Genomic DNA, 25,744 nt, shown 5'->3' with positions numbered 1-25,744 from the left:
CATCGCTTTTATGGTTGTTCTTTATTTTCTTGTTATTTTTTCATATCATGGAGCTGCAGATGATCACAGATGTGGCAGTTCAGATGTTATACTATCAGTGAGAATATAATTGGGTTTTAATGTCTTTACGTCCGACAGGAACCTTCCACATGCACATTCCTGATCAGACTCATGCCAGGGACTTACTGGAAAAACTTGGCAATGAAATTATGTTCCACATGCTGCTCGCAGTGCGATTACATAATTTGCTTGTGTTATATCAGTAACGTGAGACAGGGATGTTTTATTCCATTTTTAATCATTTAATCGTTTATTTAATCGTGACAAGAAAACCGATAATTTCATTAACTGTTTCTGCAACGTCTTTGCAAGTTTGCGTGAAACCTCATTCAGTACGGAATTCTGTTTTGACTTTGTGCCATCGATGATGTGGTGAGCGTTGGCGTTTTGTGAGTATTTCACAGCTCATCATTTGACAGTACATAACCTTCTCTTCTTGGCCTCAAACTCTCATTCGTCTTAAATCGGCCAAAATGGGCTGTGTTTGTTCAAAACACACTTGACTGTGTCAGATTTGAGTCTCTGTCCAGTGTCTCTCTGACAGTTGTTGATGGAGATTAGTCGAGCATCAATAAACAACCCTCTAAAAATGTAGCTTTGAAATAAACAGGCAGTGAGAGTCATGTTGAAAGCAATTCACGTGGGACACATCAGAGTAAGCGATCCTCAGATACAAGCATTGAAACTGCCAGGTCCTTATAATATATATACAGTATATATATATATATTATATATATATTATATATATTATACATATATAATGTATTATACATATATAATGTTTTAATACCCTGGCAGATTTCATAGAATTCACATGCACAGCCAAGTGTTTAAGTATAGGAGCGCCATTAATTAAATCACTTGGCAGAATTTGAATGTGAAAAATATTCTCTCTAAAGCCATTGCCAGGGAATGGCTGCATGGCCTCTACAGAAAGCAGCTGTAGTGAGTCCATCCACAACTTTGGATCCGGCTGAAATACCTCAGCTATTCAACTATTGAAAGGATTACCATGAAATTCCGTAGAGATATCTATCAAGCCCGGGGGACTGAAGCCCTATGACTTTGGTGTTCTTCAAATTGAAGTCAGAGGCCTTTACTGTCATTATACTCAGCTACAATGAAATTGTAAAAGGCCTCTCTCTCCATTTAAGATATACAGTATATGTATAAAAATATAGAGATATATAAGCATAAAAAACAGTAAGAATTTTTCCAGTGTCAGTCCTTAATGTGTGTGTTATGTGCACTCCACAGTCTCTGAAGGTGTGTTTAGGTCTTTGGTGTGTTTGAGTAGGGAGGGGGCTGATGGAGGTCGTAGCTCTAGGATTGAAACTGTTCCTCAGTCTGTGGGTGGTGGATCTTAATGTCCTGAACCGGATGCAGTGATTTGAACAGGGAGTGTCTCGGGTGTGTGTTGACCCTGAAGATGCTGCCAGCCTTCGTCTTCAGTCGGCCAGTGTTGTGTCCAGGGTCGGGAGCTCCATCCCAATAATGTGCTGGGGCGCCTTCACCACACGCTGCAGGCCTCCATGCTCTGCAAACCACACCATGGCACAGTTGGTGAGCATGCTCTCTGTCATGCTCCTGTAGGAACTGACCATCAGTTTCTGACTTTTCATCTCGCACCACCAGCAGGTTATCCTGTCAGGGTCTTTGTAAGGTCTTAAAAAGTCAAAAAATAAAAGGATTTCAATTTAATCATCTGAATTTTGGCCTTAGAAAGCCATAAATATGTTAAAATATTACATTATGAGTCTTAAATATATTTAGATAGGTATTAATGGTGTTAACGTTCATTGAACGCTACTATGGATACTATTCATATCTGTAGTTGAGAAATAAAGTTTCAAGGGTTATTCTCTACTTGACTACATCACCTCGTCTTCAATTTTTGTGGAAGTGTAAGTAATTCTGGAACACTGGCTCCCTCATATCAGTCATACTTGACGTAGATGTTAAATTAAAATTCTTATGGTTTTAAAAAGTCTTACATTGAACTAGTTGAATCCTGCAGAAACCCTGCCTGCCGTCTAGACAATGTGTCTAAATGATGTTTGTGATCCCCGGACCTTTCACATATCTATTGGATGTTAAATCTGGTTCAGAACTTCACATGTGCCTTTACATCTAAAGGGGAATGTTACAAAACTATAATGTCCGACTTCATCAGAAGTGTTCGTAGCTGCCACACTGTGGTGGAGTGATATCCAAACCCTGAAGGGGAGTCATTTGTTAGTCGTCTCACACATTGAAGAAGAGAGCTTGAGAAAGAGAGAAGTTCAAATTGTGCTCTCTTCCTCCACACACCTGTACGATCTGTGCGAGACTAGGGTGTGACGTCAAATTGTTGATCTTTGGAAAGTTCTAGAAATGGTCAGATACAGCTCCCTCAGTTCTGGTGTCAGAAAGGTGTGAGGGGGGGTGGTTTACTAAACTGTTTGATCATGGTAGTTGGTTGTAATACTTTTTATTTAGAGATGTAACTTCATTTTTCTTTTTTCAATCTACTGTTGACTGCCTACGAGGATTAAAAACAAAATTCGGCTTCTTTTCTTGTTTGTGTTGTGGACTCCAGAGATATATAGAGACTCGGTGTTGTGACAAGCGGTTTTACATGTATTTGTCTTGCTTCTCAGAAATTTCCCATGAACAACAGAGTTTAGATTGGCCATGACCAATACTGAGGCCTTGAACCACAGGCATTCACTACAGACACACACACCCAACGCAGGAAGGAACGCTGACCAGTTGGGGTTAAATATAGACCCCCCCAAACATCCAGAATAGAATAGAATAGAATAGAATAGAATAGATTAGAAGTTCTTCAGTCCTGTGTTTTAGGAAAAAGGTGAATTCCTGTGTAAAGCCCACAGGCTCAGGAGTTGGCTGTCATAGACTGGATTCCTGCGGCTTGAAAACAATGATCTGTCCCAAATTCTGAGCAGGATTTGAGGAATGCTTGTTGTTGTGCGTAGCGGGCACGCAGATGAAAGCTGATCGAGGGCAAATGGAAAGACATAAACCATTTCCTCCCGCGGTAAGTCTCCAAAACCCCTGCGCCAAATCCCTGCACCGCCCTCAAAAGAAACACCTCGTAGCAAGCCACTCGCATGGTTCACTTTTTTTATTTTCTTACACGCAAGAAGTCAAGCTTTACACTCCTCCAGGTTTTGAGAAAACGTCTTTGGGACTAAGCGGCTGACAGAGAGGATTTTATTGAACTCATGGCCACAATAAGTGTGAACACGTGCTCATTTGTGTCCTCTGTGTTTCTCTTCCCACTCGCTCCTTCAACAGCTGCACCTTATCAGCCGTTGGCTTAGCGCTGTCTTACACAATCCTCCATCAAGCTACACAGCCCCCTTTTCCAGCCTCCTCCTCCTCCTCCTCCTCCTCCTCCCCTCATTTCCTCTTGGCCCGCTCTGCCACTCTGTCCCCTTCTTTCCCATTTACCTCCAAAGATCCGAGCCTCTTACTCGAGACTCTAAATTCTGCTCTAGACAGTCTAGACAAAAACACACCTGGCCCCCCCCCGTAATATTTCATCCAGCTTGCATTAAGGTGCAAACTCTGGTTGTTGGGTGTTGGAGAAAACTTATCACGTTGCAAACCCCTTAAAAACTACTCCTCTGGTTTCCCATCTCTTCTTTTCACCCACCCCAACTTTGCGTCCAACTTTTTCCTCATCTCCATCCTTCTCCCAACGTGACCATCCCCCACTTTACTCACCGACTCAACCCCTCATTCCAATCCCAAGCACCAGCTTCCTGTCTCTCATGGTCCCTCAGTATTTTCTTAGTCTCACACGTGACCTCCCCACCTCTCCTATTACCTTTTTTTCACCTTACTACTTTGCTCCCCACTTTTTCATCCACCTCTCCTCCTCCTCCTCCTCTTTTCCTCTTCACCTTTTCACAATCCAAAAGACAGCGAGTAGAATACACTCCGTAAAAACACCTCAAGTCTATTTCTTCTCTTTTTTTTCCTGCACCATGATCAGGAAATTCTTATGTTGTGAGCAAAAGCAATAGACCACATTACTGCACATGTTGTTTGGCAGGAGGACTACTGCATACGTCACAATTCACAGTCACGTTCTACACTGATTGGTTGGGATATGCTGCACAGCCTTTGTACCTCAATGTCAATTTAACACATATGGAAGTGACTAAGGGGCCGATGCAGCAGACAGAAATAATGCTGTGTGTATTAGCAGTCTGAGGCTGGGGGATCTCATGGGCTAACCATTTAAGACGGGCTCAAACTCAAAAGGAATTCACCTATATGGGCATATTTAGAGTATAATCACAACCATCAGAAGAAAAGAAGAAACTCTTGGCTTGGTTTAATTACAGAGGATCAGTTCAGGCGGCAGTCTGGTTTCTTTTATGCTCTTCATCGTGTCCCTATGTGTGTTGATGATTGTTTGTAAGAAAGAAAGAACACGACAAATGCGCTGAAACTGATTAGCTGCATAAAAGTTGTGTGAAAAACTGAAAAAGTTAGGCATATAAAGCTGAACAACTTTGGCAATTACCTGGCACATTTCTCTCATTACCACTAGGTGCTGCTACATCCACACCAAAGTCACACTCAGCAACCGTGTCTATGCAGATGTTAATCAAGCCACATCTGTGTTTGTGTTTGTTGGAGGTGTAGAGTGAGTGGATAGGGGCACTGACCAGGGACTTAACAACAGTGATTTCGAACCATGTGTAGATGAACCACAGGCTTAGACCAGGAGGGAAGATGTGAAAGATTGTGAGGTAGGTTAGGTCAGGTTTATTTGGGAAAAAAGGGAACATTTTCTTGAATTAAAAGTATGTTAAGGATCAAATTAAATACACACATGAATGAATGAATGGGGAAATGTGGATTTTGGTATATTTGTTGCTTCCAGACGGCACACGACATACTTTAACTGACCCGGGAACATCTGATCACTCAGAGTTGCCTTCAGAAGTGCATGAAAGAGAAGAAGATACAATAATGGACAGTGTTTGAAACATCTGGCCTCTACAAGTGGTAGAAGTACAAATACAAACTAGCATGAATAAAAAAGCGAAAAAAACAACAAAGAGATCAAGCTTTAATACAATAATATTCACATAGTCCTTACTAATGTTGTAATAACACTCAGTTTAAAGTCAGTTCAAATGAACGTTTATATTCAAGAGTATTTGTTAGGATAAATCCATTGACATGTGCCATCTTGTTTTCATGGGGGTTCCATCACAAATCACAATCACTACCTAACAAAAGAGAAATATAAACACAGCAACATGAAGAGAGGCAACAGAAAAAAAAGAAAAGGAAAGAGAAAAGAGAACAGTTATAACATAGGTGGTTATGGAGAGTTCTTACTGTTAAAACTGATCTATAACTGAACTCATAAACTAATTATGAGCGACTGTAATGATTAGGATTTTTATTATTGGAATTTAAAATTAAGTTGCATAAGACCTTTCATGTAACATCCATGAAAAGCACGTTCTGCATTGACCACCGGGTTTTTGTGGGAAAATTACAGCGATTAATTCAGCCAATCCGGATCGAGCACCCTCACGCTCCCCTCCAGAAACCGACCAATAGTGGGAAGAGGCTGCGGTAATAGTACTCCATATACATGGTCCTGAGCTGCGTGTGGCTCCGCCCCGCGGCCCCAGCCAGGAGGAGGGAGGAGGACCGGGGTAAAGAAAACAAGTTATCTCATAGTCTCATAGTCGAAACCCATGTTAGTGATGGCCTGTGTGGGAATGAGGGGCAGCTTCTGAAGCCGGGGACAGGATCAGCGGGAAAATGAGCAAGGTAAGAGTAACAATAAAGAGTGTGAGGGGAGAGAAAAGTTCAGAGGCTTTGATTGTGTAAGCGTTAGATTCACTTCTTCCATGTAGTCCTGGATTTGGAGCCTGGATGGATGTGATGCTGAATTTCCCTGCGCGCTTTAGCTGCGTAATTGCGCACTTTGGGGATGGCTGTATGTATCCTAAATGCGTCATACTTTGAAATGACTTTAAGTTTGTCCTGTGTGAAGTGTCCAGTCTGTTAAAGCCTCAACACTACAGTAGGTACAGGCGGAGTATTTACAGTTATAGAAGCAGCTTTTATTGTGGTGAATGTGGCGCACTGAGGGCACCGTGTGTCTGTGCCATTCATACAGACCTCACCACACCTGACTGTGTGTGTACTTTCCCTTTCCCTGCGGTGATCACGCTTTACGCACTAACTTCACTTGAGTAGTGTCACTGTACTGTAGACTACTGTAATGTACTGTAGACTACTGTACTGTACTGTACTGTGCTGTACTGTGCTGTGGTGTGGACTGCGGGCGCGCAGCCACGAGGAAAAGACGCACATACCTGCGATGACTTGTTGCTGTTCAACAAGTTGCTCGATGTGTTTTCATTGAACTGACATACGATGTTCTGAACGGGGTCATATGATGCACCGAGCAGCAGCAGACACACACAGGATTCAGTCAGCGCACAGTTTTGTCTATATTTCTCCTACAAAATCTCTCTGTGTGTATTTCTATTCTATGTCAGGGGCATGAGCTGGAGTTATCTGGATCAGCTGCCTCTGACTTTCTCATGCCTTCTTTCTTATACACGTCACTAACTAATGGACCATTCTGTCTGATGGAGACCTGAAGTTTTCTATCTGATGCAGTGAATTAAGGTGTAATTGCCTTGTTTAAGAAGAATGGGCAATTTGTTGCTTCCACCCTTGTCAGATTGTGATGACAGGCGCATGTGTGTGTGTGTGTGTAATGTGAGTGTTCACGTTTTTTGCATAGACACTGATCTTGTCAGGACCAGTGAACCTCATAGGGACCAAAGCTCAGACAATACATTATTTTTGAGCTCCTGGTTAAAGTCAGAGGTCAGATGTGAATTGTGGTTTGGTTAAGGTGAGGGTTAGTCATGAATTGGTCATGGTTAAAGTTAGGAACAAGGTTTGTGTGTGTGATCCAGCTGTTACTCTTGAGTAACAGCTGGATCACACACACAAACTGTGTAAACAGATTGTGGGGACCTAAATCTGTTTACACAGTCACACTCATGACGACTTGTCTTCCTTATGGGGACAAAAATCAAGTCCCCATAACACTAATCCCCCAGAAATTGGCTGGTGAAGACATGTTAGTTAGGTTAGGTTTAGGTTAGGGTTATGGTTAGGGTAATGCAAGTAGTAATTATGGTTAAGGTTAGAGTTAGTCACCAGGAAATCAATGTAGGTCAAAGTAATATCCTCTGAGGTTATGGAGACACGACTGTGTGTGTGTGTGTGTGTGTGTGTGTGTGTGTGTGTGTGTGTGTGTGTGTGTGTGTGTGTGTGTGTGTGTGTGTGTGTATACACATTTTGTTACTTCTTTGGGACCTATAGTATAAAACAGACCTTGCCTGGACCAGTAGACCTCATGGGGTCCAACGTATGTCATGGTTAAGGTTTGGGTCACATGCTTTTTTGTTAGGCAGTTCAAAATGAATGGATGTCAGTGCAATGCTAAAACAAGGATGGGAAAACCTTTGGCGTGTGTTACTGTACAGGTGTCCTTAAGGGCATGTTAAGATGACTAAAAGTTCGTGGTCACACACATGCTTGGTTTCGTGGGCCTCCATAGGTGAGTGTTTGCGCGAGTGTGTGTTTGTGTGTGCGCAGGGACAGTGATTAATGACGTCCGTGTTGTTCATACAGCAACAAATTAGTGTTGGCTCCATCATGATCCCGGCTTGTCAGAGTTCATATTCTCCCCTTTGCAACATGAGGAAAACAGCTACGGATTAACAAGATAACATTGTCCAACCTCTTCCTACCTTCCCTTTACTGATAACAGTGTGTTCACTAGCAGTTTTTCTCCTATGTGAACTATATGTAATGCAGATAAGTGTTGGCCGGCCGACATTTCCTTCAGATTGGATAGGGAGCTTGTAAAAATATCACATTTTCTGGGAAAACTTGGGCAGGAAATTCATTTTATTAATGAACCTCTTCCTCCTCCCACAAAAAATAACACTGCTGCCTTTGAGCCAGGCACTAAAGTCAGCTGCTCCAGTGGCGACACTCAGAAGTACAATACAGTGGTTGTGTTCAGTGTACAGCAGGTATTCCATATTTGTAATTATTGGGTGTAACTGAGAAGTTTGATGGTCCACACACATGATGGTTGTGTTTACTTGGGAGACCCCCTGTTTGCTGCCAAGCCAAGAGGCTGAAACAGAGGCCGGCTCACATTCCCTTGTGCCAGATGCAGTTACACCGAGTGCAGATCTACAGTAGCAGCTATTCACTCTTGCCTGGAAAGGACTCCTTCTACTCCATCAGACGCAGCGACAGGTTTGGTAGACATGTGTCTGAGGCTGCAGTCAGATCAGATGTGGTCCAAAGTAACACGCTTAACCATTGCTTAATCATCACCCCTGGATGATGTCATCCACTTACCGAGCATAATGAATGGGTGACATTATTGGGCAAAACAGATGATGCATTTTGCCAGTAAATATGTCAAATTGAGCAGGGTGTGTATGTGTGTGTGTGTGTGTGTGTGTGTGTGTGTGTGTGTGTGTGTGTGTGTGTGTGTGTGTGTGTGTGTGTGTGTGTGTGTGTGTGTGTGTGTATGTTTGTGACAGAAGTCCACGGGAAAGGAAACATGGCGCTGGCTGACTTCACCTCAGGAACAGGCAGTCTCTGTTCCCTCCACTGCCTGTCCCACCCTTCGGTCATACACGTGCACTCACATTTATTAACAAACACACATGTTGTCCTTGATGCCAGAAAAATGATGCAGGAACCCAGATACCAGACCATGTGAGAAACTCTCAATGTAGGGTGGGATTTAAGTACACAAGAAGTGACAAACACACCACTGAACATCTGTGTGATTAACAGCTGTTGCCAAATAAAACAAATTGAGTTTTTTGTCCATTTCTGAGGGACATTGAACTTCCCTCCAAGCAGAAGGAGAATCAGGTCGTTCAAACTGAAACTGAGGGTCAAGTCTATAAATTCCTTTCAAGGGCCAAAGAATTTCCCCCCTCTTTGCAAAAGACTAGTGTGTGATAGTCAGTGAGAAACCCTGTTTTGCATTGGCACCATTTGCACAGCAGATGCAGTTTGACCTGCGTAACAGTTCACCTCATTTCATCACACAGCTTGAAACTATTTCAGGCGACACAAAATCAACAACTATTATTGTGACCAATAGTTAATGAGAGTTTGCTGCTTGTCTTTGTCTTATGTGATTTTAAACTACTTAAGTTTTAGAGTGTTACAAGTTTCTCTTGAATAATCAGTGTGAATTGATTAGCGACTGAGCTAGCCAGCTTGTCAGCAATCCGGACTATCATCTTTGATTTAGGAGAAGAGCAGCTTTTCCCTTTCAATTCCCATTTGTAAATTAGGTAAAAAGTTTTGAGTGGAAATAGACTAGCATATTACACCCAAATCTGTACAGTCGAATGAGTCAAGTCAAGTTGCATTGTGGGTAATGTAAAAGGTCTGTATTTATATAGTGCTTTTCTAGTGTTGATGACCACTCAAAGTGCTTTACAGTACAAGTTATTGCCATTCCCCCATTCACACATGCCCATTCCCCCATTCTACGAGGGGCAATTTAGGGTTCAGTGTCTTGCCAAAGGACACTTTGGCACTGGGATCGAATCGCCGACATTCTGGTTAGAGGACGACCTCTCTACCCCCTCAGTTACAGCTGTCCCCATGTACTATACGTATGACAGGGAAGAAGAATGTGTGGACTAGAAAAGATGATTCAGCTTTCATGTGTCCCAGAAGTTGCAGCTACAGACCGCTGGTCACTTGTTTATTCAAAGTTTATTATTGAACATATCATGTGTCCAAATCACATTAAATTCGACAGAGCACTTTTCTGGGTTACGTAAGACATGCCAAATGCGAAACTGATAAGATTTCCGGTTCTTGAGATATGTGTTCAACAAAGAGACAGACAGACAGGGATATCTGTAATTATTAGATAGATTCAAGCAATATGAAATAAATAAATAAAATTAAATAAATTACAGAGACAAAACAGGTCAGCATGATTAAATAATATCAATAACTAAAATGACCATGTCAAATGAGCATTTCTGCCAGTTTATCACAGCCGAATATAAAACACCTGCCACTTTTGACTGTGTAGAACCGTCACACTGTAAAGTGGTTGTGCCTGGTCTGTAAAATAATGATCTTTTCTGAGTTTTCAAATACAAAGTCACTCTCCCCCTCAAGGGTACTTTGATTTAGGGCCCTCACTGACCATCTGCAGCTGAAGCTGAGGTCAATGTCCAGTCAGTAATGAACCACTCCCACACAATGCCCATCATTGTCTAAATATCAAGACTATATTTAGAAAGAAACAAGGAGGCGTTTCCAGGGCTTTTTATGTGTGTGTGTTTGAATGGCTCTCATTTATTTTTACATTTGAATGTATAAATCTCAGCCTGTGTGCATCGCTTGTGCTTGTGTCCAACCCCTCCCTCCTTCAATCCAGCTACTGTTCTGTGACGGTAGGCAGATGTGCAGTGAAGAGGGGGAGGGATCTCTGGTTAGAAAGCATCTCTTTGACTCCAGAACCTTCTGCTTCCTTTTTCTGCCAGAAGGCTAAAAATATTATAAAAAGGGCTTCTTGTGCGTATAGCAGACGTAGTGGAGGTGGGGTCTGTCCTGGCACACAGGGGGACACGGGCACGGGAAGAGGAAGAGGAAAACTGTCTGAAGGGATACACATCTGCACGGGAGTTCTTCTTCCTGAGGTCTCAGGTAGCTGTTTGCAGCTTGTGTCACTAATGTGGAAATGTTGGCAGGCTCCAGCTGATGGAGGCTTTGTTGCTCCTTTTGTCACATGTACTGTATGTATGTGAAGGTGTGTCCATCACTGTTTGTCCGTGATGGCAGATGGATTGAGTGGTGTCAGCCGGTGCAGTTGTGAATATGCATACATTTATTCTGTCTCACGGTTTTTCAGTTTTTGTCTCAGGCAGCAGAAATGTGAGTTTCTTTATTAGCTCAGTGTGCTGAAAACTGAATAACACGTTTTAGCACAGGAAAATGTTTTTTGTCCATTACAGCATTGACAGTAATTACTATCCTGGGGATCGGGCTCAGCATCACAGGTTGGTTTTAGTGCTCATGCACTGAGACTCCACCAGCTGTTTTCTGCTTCCTCTGTTTTAATCTGCCTCAAAGTTGTAAACCTCCTCCTCTGTGGTTTCTTCTGCCGGACTCCCAAGTTGAGTTGAGTTGAGTTAGGTGTTTTCAGTGGATTCGGTTCTTCAGTTTGCACATTGCTTTTTCCTTAATGAAGCTGTGAATACACGTTGCTACTTTTTGGGGTAATTTCACCAAAATACAGGACTTGTGCTTTGTAGTTACGAAGTACTTACAAGCCTTGACTTTTTGAATTGATAGAACTTGTATTTTCTTTCCATAACTGCATATATTAATGTTTAATGCTTTACTGGGCTTGAGCTGATGTGAATGTTTAAATACATCTATCTTTACTCCAATTGAACTGTTCATCTGGCTTCACACTTGACATGTGTATTGTTATGGGCTCAAGGAAGCACAGTGTCCGTTTTGGTGCGTTTTGGATACTTTCAATATTGATAAGATTTGAGTAAGCAGGTGACCAGTGCTCTGTAGCAGCGGTGGCTGAGACTCAACAAACACAAGTGACTTTGTCATTCACGACAACAGCGCATTCACAACAACGGGCACGTTCAAGACAACGGCAATGAGTCGAACATTCCTGCAGTTGGTCTTTACTTGTAACAGCTACTGCAGGTCACTTTTACAGTTTCATAAAGAAAACTGCAACCAGCATCACCACAGACCAAGCAAACAGCCCATTCCAAGCATTTACCTTTAAGGTAAATACTTCATGCTTTCTGTGGATGTAGCTGTAGAGATAGAACCTGCAACCTTTTTGAAAAAAAAAATCATATGACATATTGCATTTCTAGTGACAAAGAAAAGTGGCACACCTCTTATTTATTTATTTGTAACATAGTCATTTGTTTCAGCATTTCATTAATTTATCCGATAACCAAGGTGACGCGAAATGAAAGGAGATTGAGATGAGAACCAAAACGTCCATGGCCAGATAGGAATAGGAGACGGTGGGGTTCATGGTCGTTGCTTTAACCGTCATTGTAAGTTGCTTGAAATACCGAGTCATTGTCGATTTTCCCTCTAGTTCCCTCACGTGAACCTGAGCTTTATAGCTTTCAGCTTTTTATTGGTGTCAGATATGAGTCCTAGCTTCTACAGCATTCAGTAGCAGAGTCTTGTATCACCGTCTGACCATGATTGCCTGTGGTTGGACCATATAGTGGTGTTGATTGTGTCTGGAACAGGAGGAATGCTGCCAACCTCTCCTCTGTGTGTTTATCTCTCAGCCCACATTACCACTGTGGTTTAGCTGACAGTAGCTGGTTGCTTTTTTTAAACTCATCGTGGGCCCTATGTGTTTACACTCATGATCGCACATACACACACAAACATGCTTAACCAGGCTATTGCACAAGCTCATTGAGGAGAATGAGGGCATGAAGACTGAATCCTCAAATACACATTCAAAAAGGAGTTGGTGAAATGAGGTTGGGTGTGCATTTGTGCCAAAGTGTCAAAAGTCCATATCTGACATGCTCTGTCAGTTGACATTAATGTCAGAGCAGAGCTAATGAGTAAGGGATACACGAACTAGTAAAACTGGTCATGAGACAAGGAGCATTTGTTATGTTTGGGGTTCAGGAAAGGGTGTACTTGGAGTAAAGAAGGAGGAGGATTCATCAAAACAGGATCAAGATAGAACAAGATAACATGAAAGTTAATGAAGCCCGTGTGGACTTTGCTGTGAGAAAAGTATAAGCGAGAATATTCCAAGTTATACTGAGTGGAACCAAAATAATGGAGATCTTAACATAAAAAAATATACAACTTGCAAAAGTAATGACTCCACAGTTCTAGTGGTGGGACGTCAATCTCCTGACCGCACCATATTACATAATAGATATCTAAGCCCACAAGCAGCCCCCGCGCCACCCACCCAGTCCAACTTCACCGTCCAAGGTGCTGTGGTCAGAGTACACTTGTGCTGGAGCGGGCCAGCAGCCGCTGAACACAGCTGGCAGAGGGTGATGCCAGGCAGGCAGCTGTCCAAACACTGTCCAGTCCAGAGAACAGAGTCAAAGCAGTGGGATAATGGAAAAAGTGTGCAAACAGCCGCCTTTCTTTGTTACCAAGGAGAAAAAGCACACACAAAGGAAACAAAAAACCCTTTATGTACATGTATCAGTTCAATTAAGGCCATGGAAACATGCTGATTAGCCTAAGCAGTATGATGGCTTTCTGACATATTGCTTCTTTTTCATGGTGACAAAGCTGATGGTGTGTGTTTGCTTTGCACCCATACTTTCCCTCAAAAGTGTTAATAGAGAAACTCCTTCTGTCTCAGGCTACATCCCGACGACTGCTTTTTCAGTTAAAAATACATCAACTCTGCCACGGATATCCCAGTTGTCTACACAGCTCTGGAGTTTATGAGCTGCTAAAAGTTTGGAAAGTTTGCAAAAGCTGCAGGACCCGTTTTAGTTTGAAAACAACATTTTAGTTGTTTGGAAACGATGACGAACATTCAGTACTCAATTCCTGTTTACACTGGCACGCCATGCACAGTGTACGCGAGTGGTCATGTGATATGCATATTCAGGTGTGTTAGTACGGACGGGGATTAAAACTTATACTGAGTCAAAAAGCTTGCGTGGACAGAGATAATTTTAGTTTGAAAATGAAAACGTGTTAGTATGGAGGTCACATGCTTATGATATAACTGCCCTTACATGTGTGCTGCCTCTCAACATGATATTGCACATACTGGTTTTCTCCCCCTACTTTTCTCCCATTATGTACCCATGCATGAAAACATGCTAAGCAATCCCAGTACTTAGCCTGTGGTCGTTAGCGTTCTTGTGTTCAAAGCCTCCTCTGAGTCCTGTCAGGCCCAGTCATCTATGGATCTGATCCCATGTTGGGAAACAAAGAGGCACTGGGTGGGAAGAGCTACCACATGAACTAACACACACACACACACACACACTATATATGGATGATCATGTGTTATGGGCGGGAACCACAAGGATTATTACTGGAAGACAGTTACACAACCAGAACAGAGGTTCAAGAGGCAAAGGGAGTACAGAATGGATGGTGTCATAGTGATACACAAGCTGAAAGTCTTTTTTACTGCAGCTTGCTGCACTCTGCCTGGCAAGATGGGAGAAAATTATTCCATTGAACACATAAAATCTGAGGAAAAATATCTCAAAAATATGATCTACGATTATCTTCAAAATGTTTGCCATTAACTGACAATAACACTCTCACAGTGACTCAAACTTTTCCAACGTACTGCAGATGTTGAACAGATGACCCCACACCTTCATTAGAAACAGATAAATATGATAATAATATTGTTTGTTGTGATGTTGTTATATCATGTGTGTTTTATGTCATATTATAACATTAATATAATCATGCCATTACTGCCCCGTGAGCAGACGTGTCTCTCCATAGATTATGATGCAATCAAGTCATGAATAAGTCAATTTGCATATTGCAGTTCTACAACGGTTTTCAATTCCCCAATTTCACACATGGACCATACGTCCATGTACTCAGTTTTGATTGAGTGTTGTTGTGGAAAGAGTCTGGGAAGTCCCGTCTTTGTCTGTTTGGTTTTCATGCCATCAAAAGAAAGTGTATAAACGGTCAACAGACAAACATTTAACATCTGCCAAGTTAAACTCTTGGTTTAAGGTCAAACAAGGTTTTGGAGAGTTGGCAGCTCCACGGACTGTATTGCCACATGCTGAGTGCAAATCTAATTTTTCTGTCTGCGTGTGTGTGTGTGTGTGTGTGTGTGTGAGCAGGCGGGGAAGGGAGAGCCCCACATCTTCAAGGAAAAGACCTTCAAGAAGAAGCGGCAGTGCAGCGTCTGTCGGCAGAACGTGGATCACGTGGGCTCCTTCTGCAGAGGTGAATGTTGCAAGCACATGCGGTTGTTTGTGGGGCAGTGTTGACAACTGGTCTAGAAGAATGTGTCATTTCATGGCATGGCAGGCTGATATAACAGTCCAGCTGAAAGTCTAGCCCTACTAAACAACACAATGAGGATAGGATGTAGGACATGGAATAGAAGACGTTGTATGACTGTAATTGTGCAACTTACTGAATGTATTGCCTCCAAATAATTTTCCATATCATCATAAATAACTGAGCAATGCAGTTATAATAATGCTACTTTTGTCATTTTCTTTTTCTTCCTCCTCTTTCTCTACTCTCGTTCCTCTCAGTATGCAAGACAGCCACCCACAGGAAGTGCGAGGTCAAGGTAGGAATCAATGTCAGCCCATAGTTTCTCAATGTGGTCTCAAAATGGGGGAAAAAATTGTTTGTGGTGATGAAAGTGGAAGTAAAACTACCTATTTGTTTACAGCAAAAAGGTAGATTTTCTGTTAATGTGCATTTTCAATTTGCTCATTAATAAGTTAAGTTGAAAGTGGGTGAGGAGGAGAAGCTGATGTATCAGTAAAAACAAAACATAACAAAGTGCAGTGGAACTCTCTTTTCTCTTTTGCCATGGTTTAATGATGAAGCACAGGAAAATGTGTGCCACTAACAGCTCATTACCTTGATGTGACCATCTTCTTTTATTTGTTTGTGTGTTTGTTTGTTAGTTACTTAGTCGCATTAGGCAAAAGCTTGTTTGGTTTAACGTCTCAAGATCATTGACATGAGAAATTGAGACATATTAATTTATATCTCAGATAAATATGTGTGAATCCTGATGAAAAACTCACCTATTTAGGGGGTTGATACCGATGATATCCAAATAAAAATCTGGATCTAGTGAATTTAACTGTGGTTTCATTGGGGTGGAGGCTTTTTTTCAGCTGCTCTATGGTAACAAATAGGGGCATAAACCAGCCTATAGTTTTTAAATATTAACTTGCATTTTCTCTATATTTGGATGTAAACCTGAGCTCCACTAAATGAAAAGAATTCACATGGACTTATCAAGTCAGTGACCTAAGGAAAGACTAAGGTCAAAACTCTAAAGTGATAAATGTGATAAATGAAACAGTGAGCAGTTAATTCTGCTAAAGCAAGGTACCTCAAATAGACCGCAGAAGTAGTAACTATAGGAACGAGAGCTTTACAGTTTTATCAAGAAGAGCTAGATAAATAAAACATATAAGCAACAGTGTAATGACACTTACATAAAAGGATTGAATCTGTAATAGTTAATATATGCAGTCATATTGGATACAACTGTCATTAAACAGTCTTGTCTTGATTTGTATTTTTTCAGAAGTTTTTGTGGTTATTTGGTGGTAATATAAACCTTGTTACATCAATAACTTTGATTACTGCAGTAATGAACATTAGAAGTCAATAATGTGAGTGTATCCTGCTCTAGAGCACATTAAACCGCCATGACCCCACTAATTCAAGATTAAGTCTTAATGTCGACCCACTAAACTTCCAGAGATGGGACACTAGGAGAGGGCCGCCCCTTATTTGAAAATATTGATTGAACTGAAAAGGGAACAGAAATCTTTTCTGAGCTGTTTGACATATTGTCATGTCACTGAGGTCTGGGGCAGTGGCTGTGTAAAGGCAGAAGTCTAAAGATCTCTGCTAATATAAAGGCTGCTCAGTTGCATTCCTCGGAAAGAGCCGTAAGCCTTGCTCCAACCCCACACTGCTGCCTCTGTGAAAGAGTCATTGATTGAGGGATGGTATGATGAATAGACAGAGGGATGCAGAGGGGGGGAATGCCAACCATGGCCAGAGGGACGAAGACAGGGTAGAGGCTGAGGCAGGGAGCCTTGGCAGTCAGCTGGGCGAAGGAGCGAAAGCCAAGGGCAAAGGCATGTGGCGAAGACAAGACTCGTTCCTCTTGCATCCCTCCGTCCTGTTGTCTTTTATCTGAGGTGAGGAGAGCCCAGAGGATGAGTTCAGAGACGAAAGTGTGGCTTTGAAAATAGTACACGCAATAGAAGAGTAGAATCAGGCTTTTCAGAAGAACTTGTGATGTGGCTTGTCTTTTATCCTGCATGGTGTTGGTTTATTTCTGCATGGATTTGTTGTTCCTTGTACAACGTATTTGATGTGCTGTTTCCCCGTGTACAATTAGGTACTGGCTTCTCTATGGCCCTATTCAGACCATCCGTCCTGAGAGATCCGATCTCATTAAGTACATATGTTCACACCCTAAAATGACTCCTGAATGTTTCTCTTGTGACCCCTTGCGATCAGATCTCCCTTTTTTACTCAGTCTGAATTTACAGATGAAGGTGTGTTTGTGTGTTTGTGTGTGTACGTGTGAGAAAGAACGAGCAAGTGAGGAGGGGCTGAATGAATGAATGAATGAATGCAGCCAGGAAGATTTTATAATTTAAGAAAAGTATCAATCAACATATGGACACTGAGACATTTGTTTCATTGTGAAACTGTAGGGGGTTAGAGGTCTTCAGCTGAGTAGGTGGTCCTTCATATGTGGCCCGGGATGCATCTGCTTCACACAGTTAAAATAATGTGGACACCTCTGAATGGGATCTGAGAGATCGGGTCTTAGGACTTTCAGGACACATTTGCGTGGCATATGTACTTTGTGCTGACCACTTGTGATTGGATCACTCAGGTCAGATGGTTATACCATGTCTGAATGGGGTGAAAGTTTCATGATGATAGATGCAAAGATCAATATCACTCTCATATCTGTATGCCAATAAATGTTAGGGTCAGTTGGTTAACTTAATTTAGCATAAGACTGAAACAAAAGGAACGCAGCTATATAAGATATAACTTACGATTTAGAGGTGTCAGACTGACAGACTCAGTATTTGCTACCTTTGGAAATACCTGGGCTAGCTTTCACCTTGTGTCCACTTTTTAAGGTATGCTACTGTAAGCTAACCAGCTGCTAGCTATAGCGCCATTTCAGTGCACAGATATGAGAGTGGAAATAAGCAATTTAAGCAACTGAATTATTTAATTCTGTGTTTAACAGACAAAAAGAGGAGAAATGTTAGTCTATCCCTTAATTTGCAGTGATGTTTTTTATGGTAAAAGGAAGGAAATACCAGCAATGTCGCTAGCGAGGTCATTGGAAAACACCCAAATATTATACAGAAATCCTAAACATGTATTGCATTATTGTGTCTGTCGCATCAATCCCCCACACTCGCTCGCTGTGAATCCACACGCATGTGTTCACACATCGGATTCTCCTGGATTTCTACGGACTTTATACTAGGGGGTCACGCGGCGAAAGTCCGCAAAGACTGCGGAGCTTCTCACTCGGACATTGGCGTTAACATATGCACCTTCTCCGGAGAAAAGACAGAGGAACTGCAGAGTTCAGTGCATGTGCAGCTTTACTGTAACTGTGTGATGTGCTGCTGTTGACTGGTAGTTAAACAGTGATATCCATCGCTGCTGCCCAGGAAGGGAGAGGTCGGATAAGGCAGGGCGTAGGGGTCTGGCTGCTGTGTCTGCCCCAGCTGTTATCTACCCTCATATGGCATCAATCTCTAATACTGTGAATCCTAAAATGCAGACTTATTTAGTTATGTAGAGATATGGTCCATTTAGATGCAGCTGTCTGCTTGCCTCATCAATTCACTTTGCCTTCCTCTTTATTTATACTGTATATATGACCTTGTTTGTGCTAAACAAGCTTAGTTACCTGTGTTAACAGTGCTATTAGTTTAAAGTGTTCCCTCACTTGCCCTTGATCCACATTTGGCAGTTATTATCTTAAACCTTGTGTCTGAATCATCCACCTCTACCCTCCTCCATGAGCATATTTATGTGCCAACATACACATCTGGAGGTCTGCCCTCTATCATCTGTAAACCATCCTGTTCTCACCGAGCTTACATCACCACCCGCCCGATGCTGTGCTTCTGCTGTAGTTCCCTGGAAAACAACCCCACACTTATTAAACTGCCTTCCCAGAAAGAATTGCTGTGTCACAATTTGTGAACTTCTTTAGGCTTACACATATTATTGTGAGTGCACACGATTGTGAATCATGCAGTGTGGTCAAAAGTTTGCCACTTCTCATCATCAGTGGTCGCTATATTGGCTACGAAGCAGAAGAGGAGGAGCCACCTACAAATTTTCAAACTTGTTAAAATGGTGACTAAGGAAGGAGGACATGGGGGCGGCAACAATGACGAGGGGAGTCTAGCTGCAGACCGACAGACACTACAATAAAGCAAGCCTAAATCTAACCCAATTCGACTTCCCTCAACTCCATTCATGCTCGCCCTTCACATGTGTGCTGCTGCTGGAGTTGGTGATTACACTATGATTTACATGGAAACAGGACACACAAACAAGAGGGTCAAAAGTTCATGGTTAAGTCAAGTGAGCAAAGCAGGTGGGAGATATTTTGGCGGTCAGTTGTTGCGATCATCATTTCTGCCAAGTTCACATACATATCATTTACAGAGTTTAGTGTACCTCATTTAAGTGTACTGATGGAAGCATGGGAATTGAGACCATCAAAGACCATTTTGGCCGTTCTGTTCCCAACTCTTTGCCCACAAGGTCAACAGCCTCCAGCTGGCCCATCTCAATTCTATTAACACACACACACACACACACACACACACACACACACACACACACACACACACACACACACACACACACACACACACACACACACACACACACGCACACACACACACACACGCACACACACTTAAACATGTTCTTCTCTCAGAGAACAGTTGCTCGTTATCTTTGATCCCAAATGGAATATTTAGTCCACAGGGAATCAGGGGGGTGGGGACTAAGGCCCAGGGCGAATAGATGGAGGGAATGTTGGGGGGGAGACACAGAGATAGGGAGAGTGAAAGACAGCAACAGTTGGGGGAGGAAGGATTAAAATGAGTGAAATGCAGCCCGTGACGAGTCAATCAGTCTGACTGCCTCATTAGGCAAGAAGAAGAATTCCCGCTGGTCAGGAGGGAAAACTCTGTGACTGTTCCACTGACTGTACAGCTCATACACAAGTATCACAGTGGAACCCCACTGATACGAAATCCCACAGGCTGGTTGACTGAATGACGCGACTGGCAGACACGCTGTACCTGAACATACTGTACAGAAAGAGGGACACTGGCATAACTTTCATATTAAGATTTATCATAATAATGGAAAACTGCATGTAAATCACATATGACAGTGTTTGATATTAGACCAACCAACACTCCAATCCTACGTTAATGTGGGATTCACAGTGACAGGAGCTCCTTCACATCCCAGAACAATTATCATCAATTCTGTAAATTGAATTTTGTCCAAATCCATAAACACTGGTTTGACAACTACATGGATGTAGCAAGATCATAAGGTTTCCAAATGAACCTGAGCTTCCAGAGCTGGTTCCCAGTGTATGACCTGAGTGTGATCGCAGCCGTCAGAGTTGTCTGCAGTGTCTCTTTTTTGCAGAGCTGTTTACCAGCTTCTCACTGGTTGACTAATGCTTCACATATCTGACTGACTGATGAGGCGACTAAAAACACTAAACACTCTCCAGGTCTGGTAAAGCCATCCTACAGATTTTGTGCGCCTGCAGTGCAGAGCTGTTTTTTACAGTAATTAGAAATCCCTGCTTCCCCTCCACGCGTCAGGCTTCCTCGCTGTCTCTCATCCTTGTCAGGCCTCTTATTTGCTTGTCATGTCAGAGTACATCTTTACATGAGACCAGGCTGTGGACTGTTTGCTCTGTCTGCTCCCCTTTACGAGAAGAGGATGTACAATCAAGTACAGATAGACAGTGTGGAAGTGGGGGAGGATGCAGGGATGAGAGGTGGAGCAACACAACCCGCCTCATGTTTCTGTTAACATGAAAGCCTCTCATCGGGACAGTTGTGGTTTGAGTCCTGCTGCTCAGATCCTCTGTATTTTTAGTAAAGATTTTAGATGAAAGACCCTGGTGTTTACTGGGGCCCTTTTCCTCAAAGTTCTTATAACATACAGTATATTTGATATTTGTCTGGCTAACATCCTTATTAGTGGCAGTCATTTAATTTGCTGCAGTTCTGTATTGTTGTTTTGCACTTTTTTAAACTTTGCTAAACTGACCCTGTATGCAGAGCCTGCAGGAGAGACCATGGGAAGTTAAGTGGAGATGGAATGATGGAGTAATGGCGCCACAACATCACAGCTGACCCCAACATCCCCCTCACCCAACACACTTCCTGTCACATGGAAACCTCCTGCTGGTTGCACTGATGTTACTGCAGGAGAATCACTCATTGCTGTAAAAACATGTCAGCCACAGCTTAGATTTTTCAAAAGCACAAAAAGCACAAAAAAAAGAAAACATTCATTGGGACAGTTTACTGTAGGCAAACCTCCTAATCGTTTGCGAGGCTCTCAGTGACATCAGCAGTGAATAATCCGTGGTTAGAGCCTTGTGGCCTTGAGCCCAGACCTCTGGTTTCCCCCTGCAGGCCCAGCACTTCACCAAAAACTCATGCAGTCATTGGGTCATTCAGTTTAACAGGGTCCGACTGTATCGTTTTAACATCACCGCGACCGTGACTGTCTCCTCTGAATAAAATTGTTTATCACTGACAGCTCTGCTAATTGCTGAGATAGGCTGGTGTGTTTTGAGTTTGTGTGTGTGTGTGTGAGAGGGCAGGTATTACTCATGTTGTGGGGACCTAAATCTGTGTACGCAGTCACATCATGCAGACTAAAAGCAATTCCCCTAATATTATAAATGTATACATTTCAAGGTTAGTATGAGGGTTTAAAGGTTAGGTTAATGGTTAAGTTTGGGTTAAGGTTAGCAGTATGGGTTAGGCAAGTAGTATTTATGGTTAAGGTTATGAGTAAGTCTCCTGGAGTTAGTTGTCATATCCTGGTGACCCTAGTGTGTCTGTGTTTGTGTGTTTTGGTCTGTCTTTAATTTAGCCGAAAGAGCAATGTTAAATCTTGACGCCCACACTGGATGGTGCAGGACATGAGTCACACATTTTACTGATATCCACTCTCCACCCTTCACTGTTTATACAGACGTTTAAATTAGGGGCATTTGACATTATGAAAAACCCACCAAAAAATAATTTGAAGCTAGAGTCGGGTAAAACATGAAGAAATCCTGGAGGCACAAATCACAAAGTCTGTGTCAACTGATCAACACTTAAACTCCCTTTAACTATTGATATTGATCTTACTAAGTAGAACATCTCCACCACATGTGTGCCTGTGACTAATGGGTTATTCCCGTCCTCTTGTCTTTTCATCTTTTTCATCTTGTGTCCCGTCAGCTCCTTGTATTCACATCCTGGGGCCTCATCCAGATGATAAACAGGAAAAAAATAAATACAGTCTTAAACCACAGCGTCGTGTTGTTTGTGATATGTGGCGTGTGGGCCCTAAGGCAAACTGTTGACAATGCACAACGCCTGTCTGAAGAATGAATGCGTTTGTTGTGAATATGATAAACACTGATTAGGCTGAAGGATTTAGGATTTAAATATAGAAAAAGGAGGTGATATAGTGCTTTTGGGAATTGTGTCACTCCGTGCTTATCTTGTCATGAGTGACAGACAGAGATGCAGTTCAGCCGCAGAAGGCAGACGGGGAGAGAAGGACTGTGTTTGTTGGTCCACAGGAGATTTTTTTCCATTGTTGATCTCTCCCCATCTCATCCCAGCCCATGTCTTCCTGCTTTGTTTATTCATACCCATGTTTATTTTTGTCCGGATTCAAGCAATCAGCTTTTGTTTGGCTTGGGAAGAGGGTGACGATGGGTGGATGGGAACAGCGCGGTGGTGGACGGTGTTTCGGCTCTCAGCGTGCACCTGAGAAAACCTTTGTGTGAGCTGTATGTGTGTATTCCTGTTTGTGTTTTGCATCTGCATAACTTTATGGGAATATCTTGTAGTGGCAACTGTTGACACCCAGCTCCATAACAGGGATTTGCTTCCCACCCGGGTCATTAAAGCTCCACCACGGGGACCCATGTGACCTGGGATATCTTCGGCCTCCCTCTCAGCTGTTTGGAGCAAAAACGAGACAGCCAGAGACAAGAGACCCTTTTCTTTCCCCGCGGGGTCAAAAGAAAGTGTGGGAACGAGAGACAAAGAGGAAAACATGCTGAACAGTGAGAACAATTTCACACACACACAAAAAAAGAAAACAGATAATCGCTTTGTTAGCTAGGCTCACACTAGAAGTGTGAAGGGGACTCCTAAGTCTAGGGGATAGACATATTTCACCCATAGGTGTTTTTTTTGCTTAGTTATGGTCTTGAAGTCCCCTTGAGGTAGGCTGGGTGCTCTCTGGTTTTCTCATGAAGTCCACCTTGTCATGATTAAGAGGCATCAGACATGTGGGGCACATTTGAAGGATAGTTATACGACTAAGCCAGGTAACTCTCAGAACAGCCATAAAATGAGTCCTGCAGGTCTGTGCAGAAGAAAGACCATCTGCAATTTGACTGCCAGACCTCCATAAAAAGTAAAGTCTAAACATCTCAACATGAAGTTGTTGTGAGAGTTCATTTGTTTCGCAAGAGATGGCACACTGTCAGAACGCCATTACTGTGGATGTTTTGCAAGACCTTAAAAAACAGAGACACTAAAGAGCATGATAAGCTGCACAGAGGTAGCTATCTCAGAAATCCTCCCAAAGCCTGCAGATAACCCACATGGCAATCAACATTAAAACCATTTCTCTTTGGGTGACATTCCAGCATGACAGCATGAAAGAAAGTGGGATTTCTACCTATTTAACTTGTGAGAAGCAAATTGTTCCTTTAACCCCTTGAAGCAGCTTTGAATCACAGCATGTTTAGCTAAGGCAGTATTTTATACCCACAGTGCAACCATAAGGTCGGCAGGCAGATGCAGAGCCTATGTAACTGAATAAAATTACTAAATGTGATTGACAGCCCCCAATGTTAGTGTCAGTAGTGTGATAATAGCACCCATTACTTCACTCGCTGCTTTTAGAATGGGCTGCAATTGGCTCAGACAGTCTTTTATATACAGTACATTACTTTTGACGTTCATCTTTAAGGAATTTGAGCTATGGACAGAAAACAGGTGTAAGGCGTAAAGATATTCCATATTTCTCAAACTCATCACAAGCGTGAGCGTCTTTGCCTCGAGGGTCGTTGAGGATAAATCAGAAGCCCTGCTTTAGAGCTGCTGAAGTAACTCTCGTTTCAACATGGTCAAATCACTGCTGCAGTTGCTGGTGAACTCGCTTGGTCTTATTGTTGTAGGTTAATGTGTGTATTACTTTGACGAGTCAGTTGTCGGTAGGTTCTTCGGTATTTGGCCTTATTACACTAAGATGTCATCGTGCTCTGTTCACTGCGAGGCCCCCTGCTTTCTTGTCTTGTTTGGTGCCGACGATGAAAGCACACAAGTTCGCAGCCAGCGTCGGCTTTCATTTCTGATTCGTTGCGGCTTTCATCACCGCTCTCTGATTGGCTCTCCAGGGAGAGCAGAAGGAATGGGGGACTATTAAGCCTGAGGCTAACTATCAAAGGAAATGCTGCAGTAGTCCAGTAATCACGAAGCAGATACAGTTTGATCAGGATCTCGGACAATTGGCTTTGCTCACTGAAGTAGTAACTATCACGTCTCAGTACTCTACACTCTCAGTGAATCCAATTCTTGCTGCACGGTTGATCTTTCTCAATACAACACATCTTTGTTACATAGGAAAAATGACCCATCGCTTTGTAGCCCTCCTTTCTCTCTTTTCTCTGTTCAGAATTTGGGAAGGGAACATAAAGTGCGTCATTTGACATGAGTCATTCGATGGACAGGCCATGCTAACGTTTTATCAGTGGTGACTAGTTTCCTGTTTGGGGAAAAAGCTACATCAGCCATCACAAAAATACATTTTAAGATACCATTCACAGCTGAATAAAAGGAAAAAAGTATATTTAAAGTTTCGGATGAAACAGATGTCAGAGAAGTATCAGATCTATAAAAAATGGCAGAATTGTGGCTGATATCAACCGAGGTTTACAGCACCCAAAAGCGCTCAGTGTGCTCAATGCTCCTGCCCCAGATTTGACAGTAACAAGCAGCTCAACATGGAAAGTCAGGACGACAGCCTGCTCTCTGTCACCACCTTCACCTTGGCCTGTGTATTTAACAGATGAAAGTGACAGGGATGAAGCAGAGGGAGATGATGACATGATGAAATCGTTTTGGAAATGAGGCCACGTATGTTCCAAGATCTGAAGCCAGCAGGGCATTTTCATTGGATCCAAAATGGGTAAACACCCTGAGTGCTGGTTGAGTCAATAAACATTTGAAACTCTTCTAGAAGAGAAAAACATTTTGATGTAAAAATATTATGGTGTTGATTTATTTATTTTTTTGCAAATATTTGGCAGGAACAGATAAATGAATTAACACAGAGACACAGGATTAAAATTTTGAAAGTGTTTTTCATTTCATGAAAAATACCAATGTATGTTTCATGGTTAAGCTTCGCATAGGAAATATATTTGAATAAGTACAGAACAGGGAACATGTGGTTAGGAATGGGTCATTGTATTTTAGAATTGCAGTGTCAAGTGTAGTGTATGAAACCCACTGTA

General features: G+C 42.4%; 1 protein-coding gene across 6 annotated transcripts in view; it reads left to right on the top strand.

Annotated features, from left to right (window-relative positions):
- Positions 1-25,744, top strand: part of tns2a (tensin 2a) — a 53,750-nt gene that overhangs the window by 3,257 nt on the left and 24,749 nt on the right. For 5 of the 6 annotated variants that reach the window (XR_004614557.1, XM_034591826.1, XM_034591823.1 and 2 more), the window contains exons 2-3: positions 15,012-15,117; positions 15,435-15,472. Coding sequence is in view for 5 of the 6 variants with exons in the window: in XM_034591826.1 (XP_034447717.1) it covers positions 15,012-15,117; positions 15,435-15,472 (144 nt within the window). In the remaining variant the exon portion in view is untranslated. Of the gene's footprint in view, positions 1-5,715; positions 5,872-15,011; positions 15,118-15,434; positions 15,473-25,744 lie in introns of those variants that run through there. The other variant, XM_034591825.1, reaches the window with a different exon arrangement.

Source organism: Hippoglossus hippoglossus, chromosome 7, assembly GCF_009819705.1.
Source record: "Hippoglossus hippoglossus isolate fHipHip1 chromosome 7, fHipHip1.pri, whole genome shotgun sequence".
Classification (NCBI taxonomy): Eukaryota; Metazoa; Chordata; class Actinopteri; order Pleuronectiformes; family Pleuronectidae; genus Hippoglossus; species Hippoglossus hippoglossus.
This window is presented reverse-complemented; position numbering and strand designations above follow the sequence as displayed.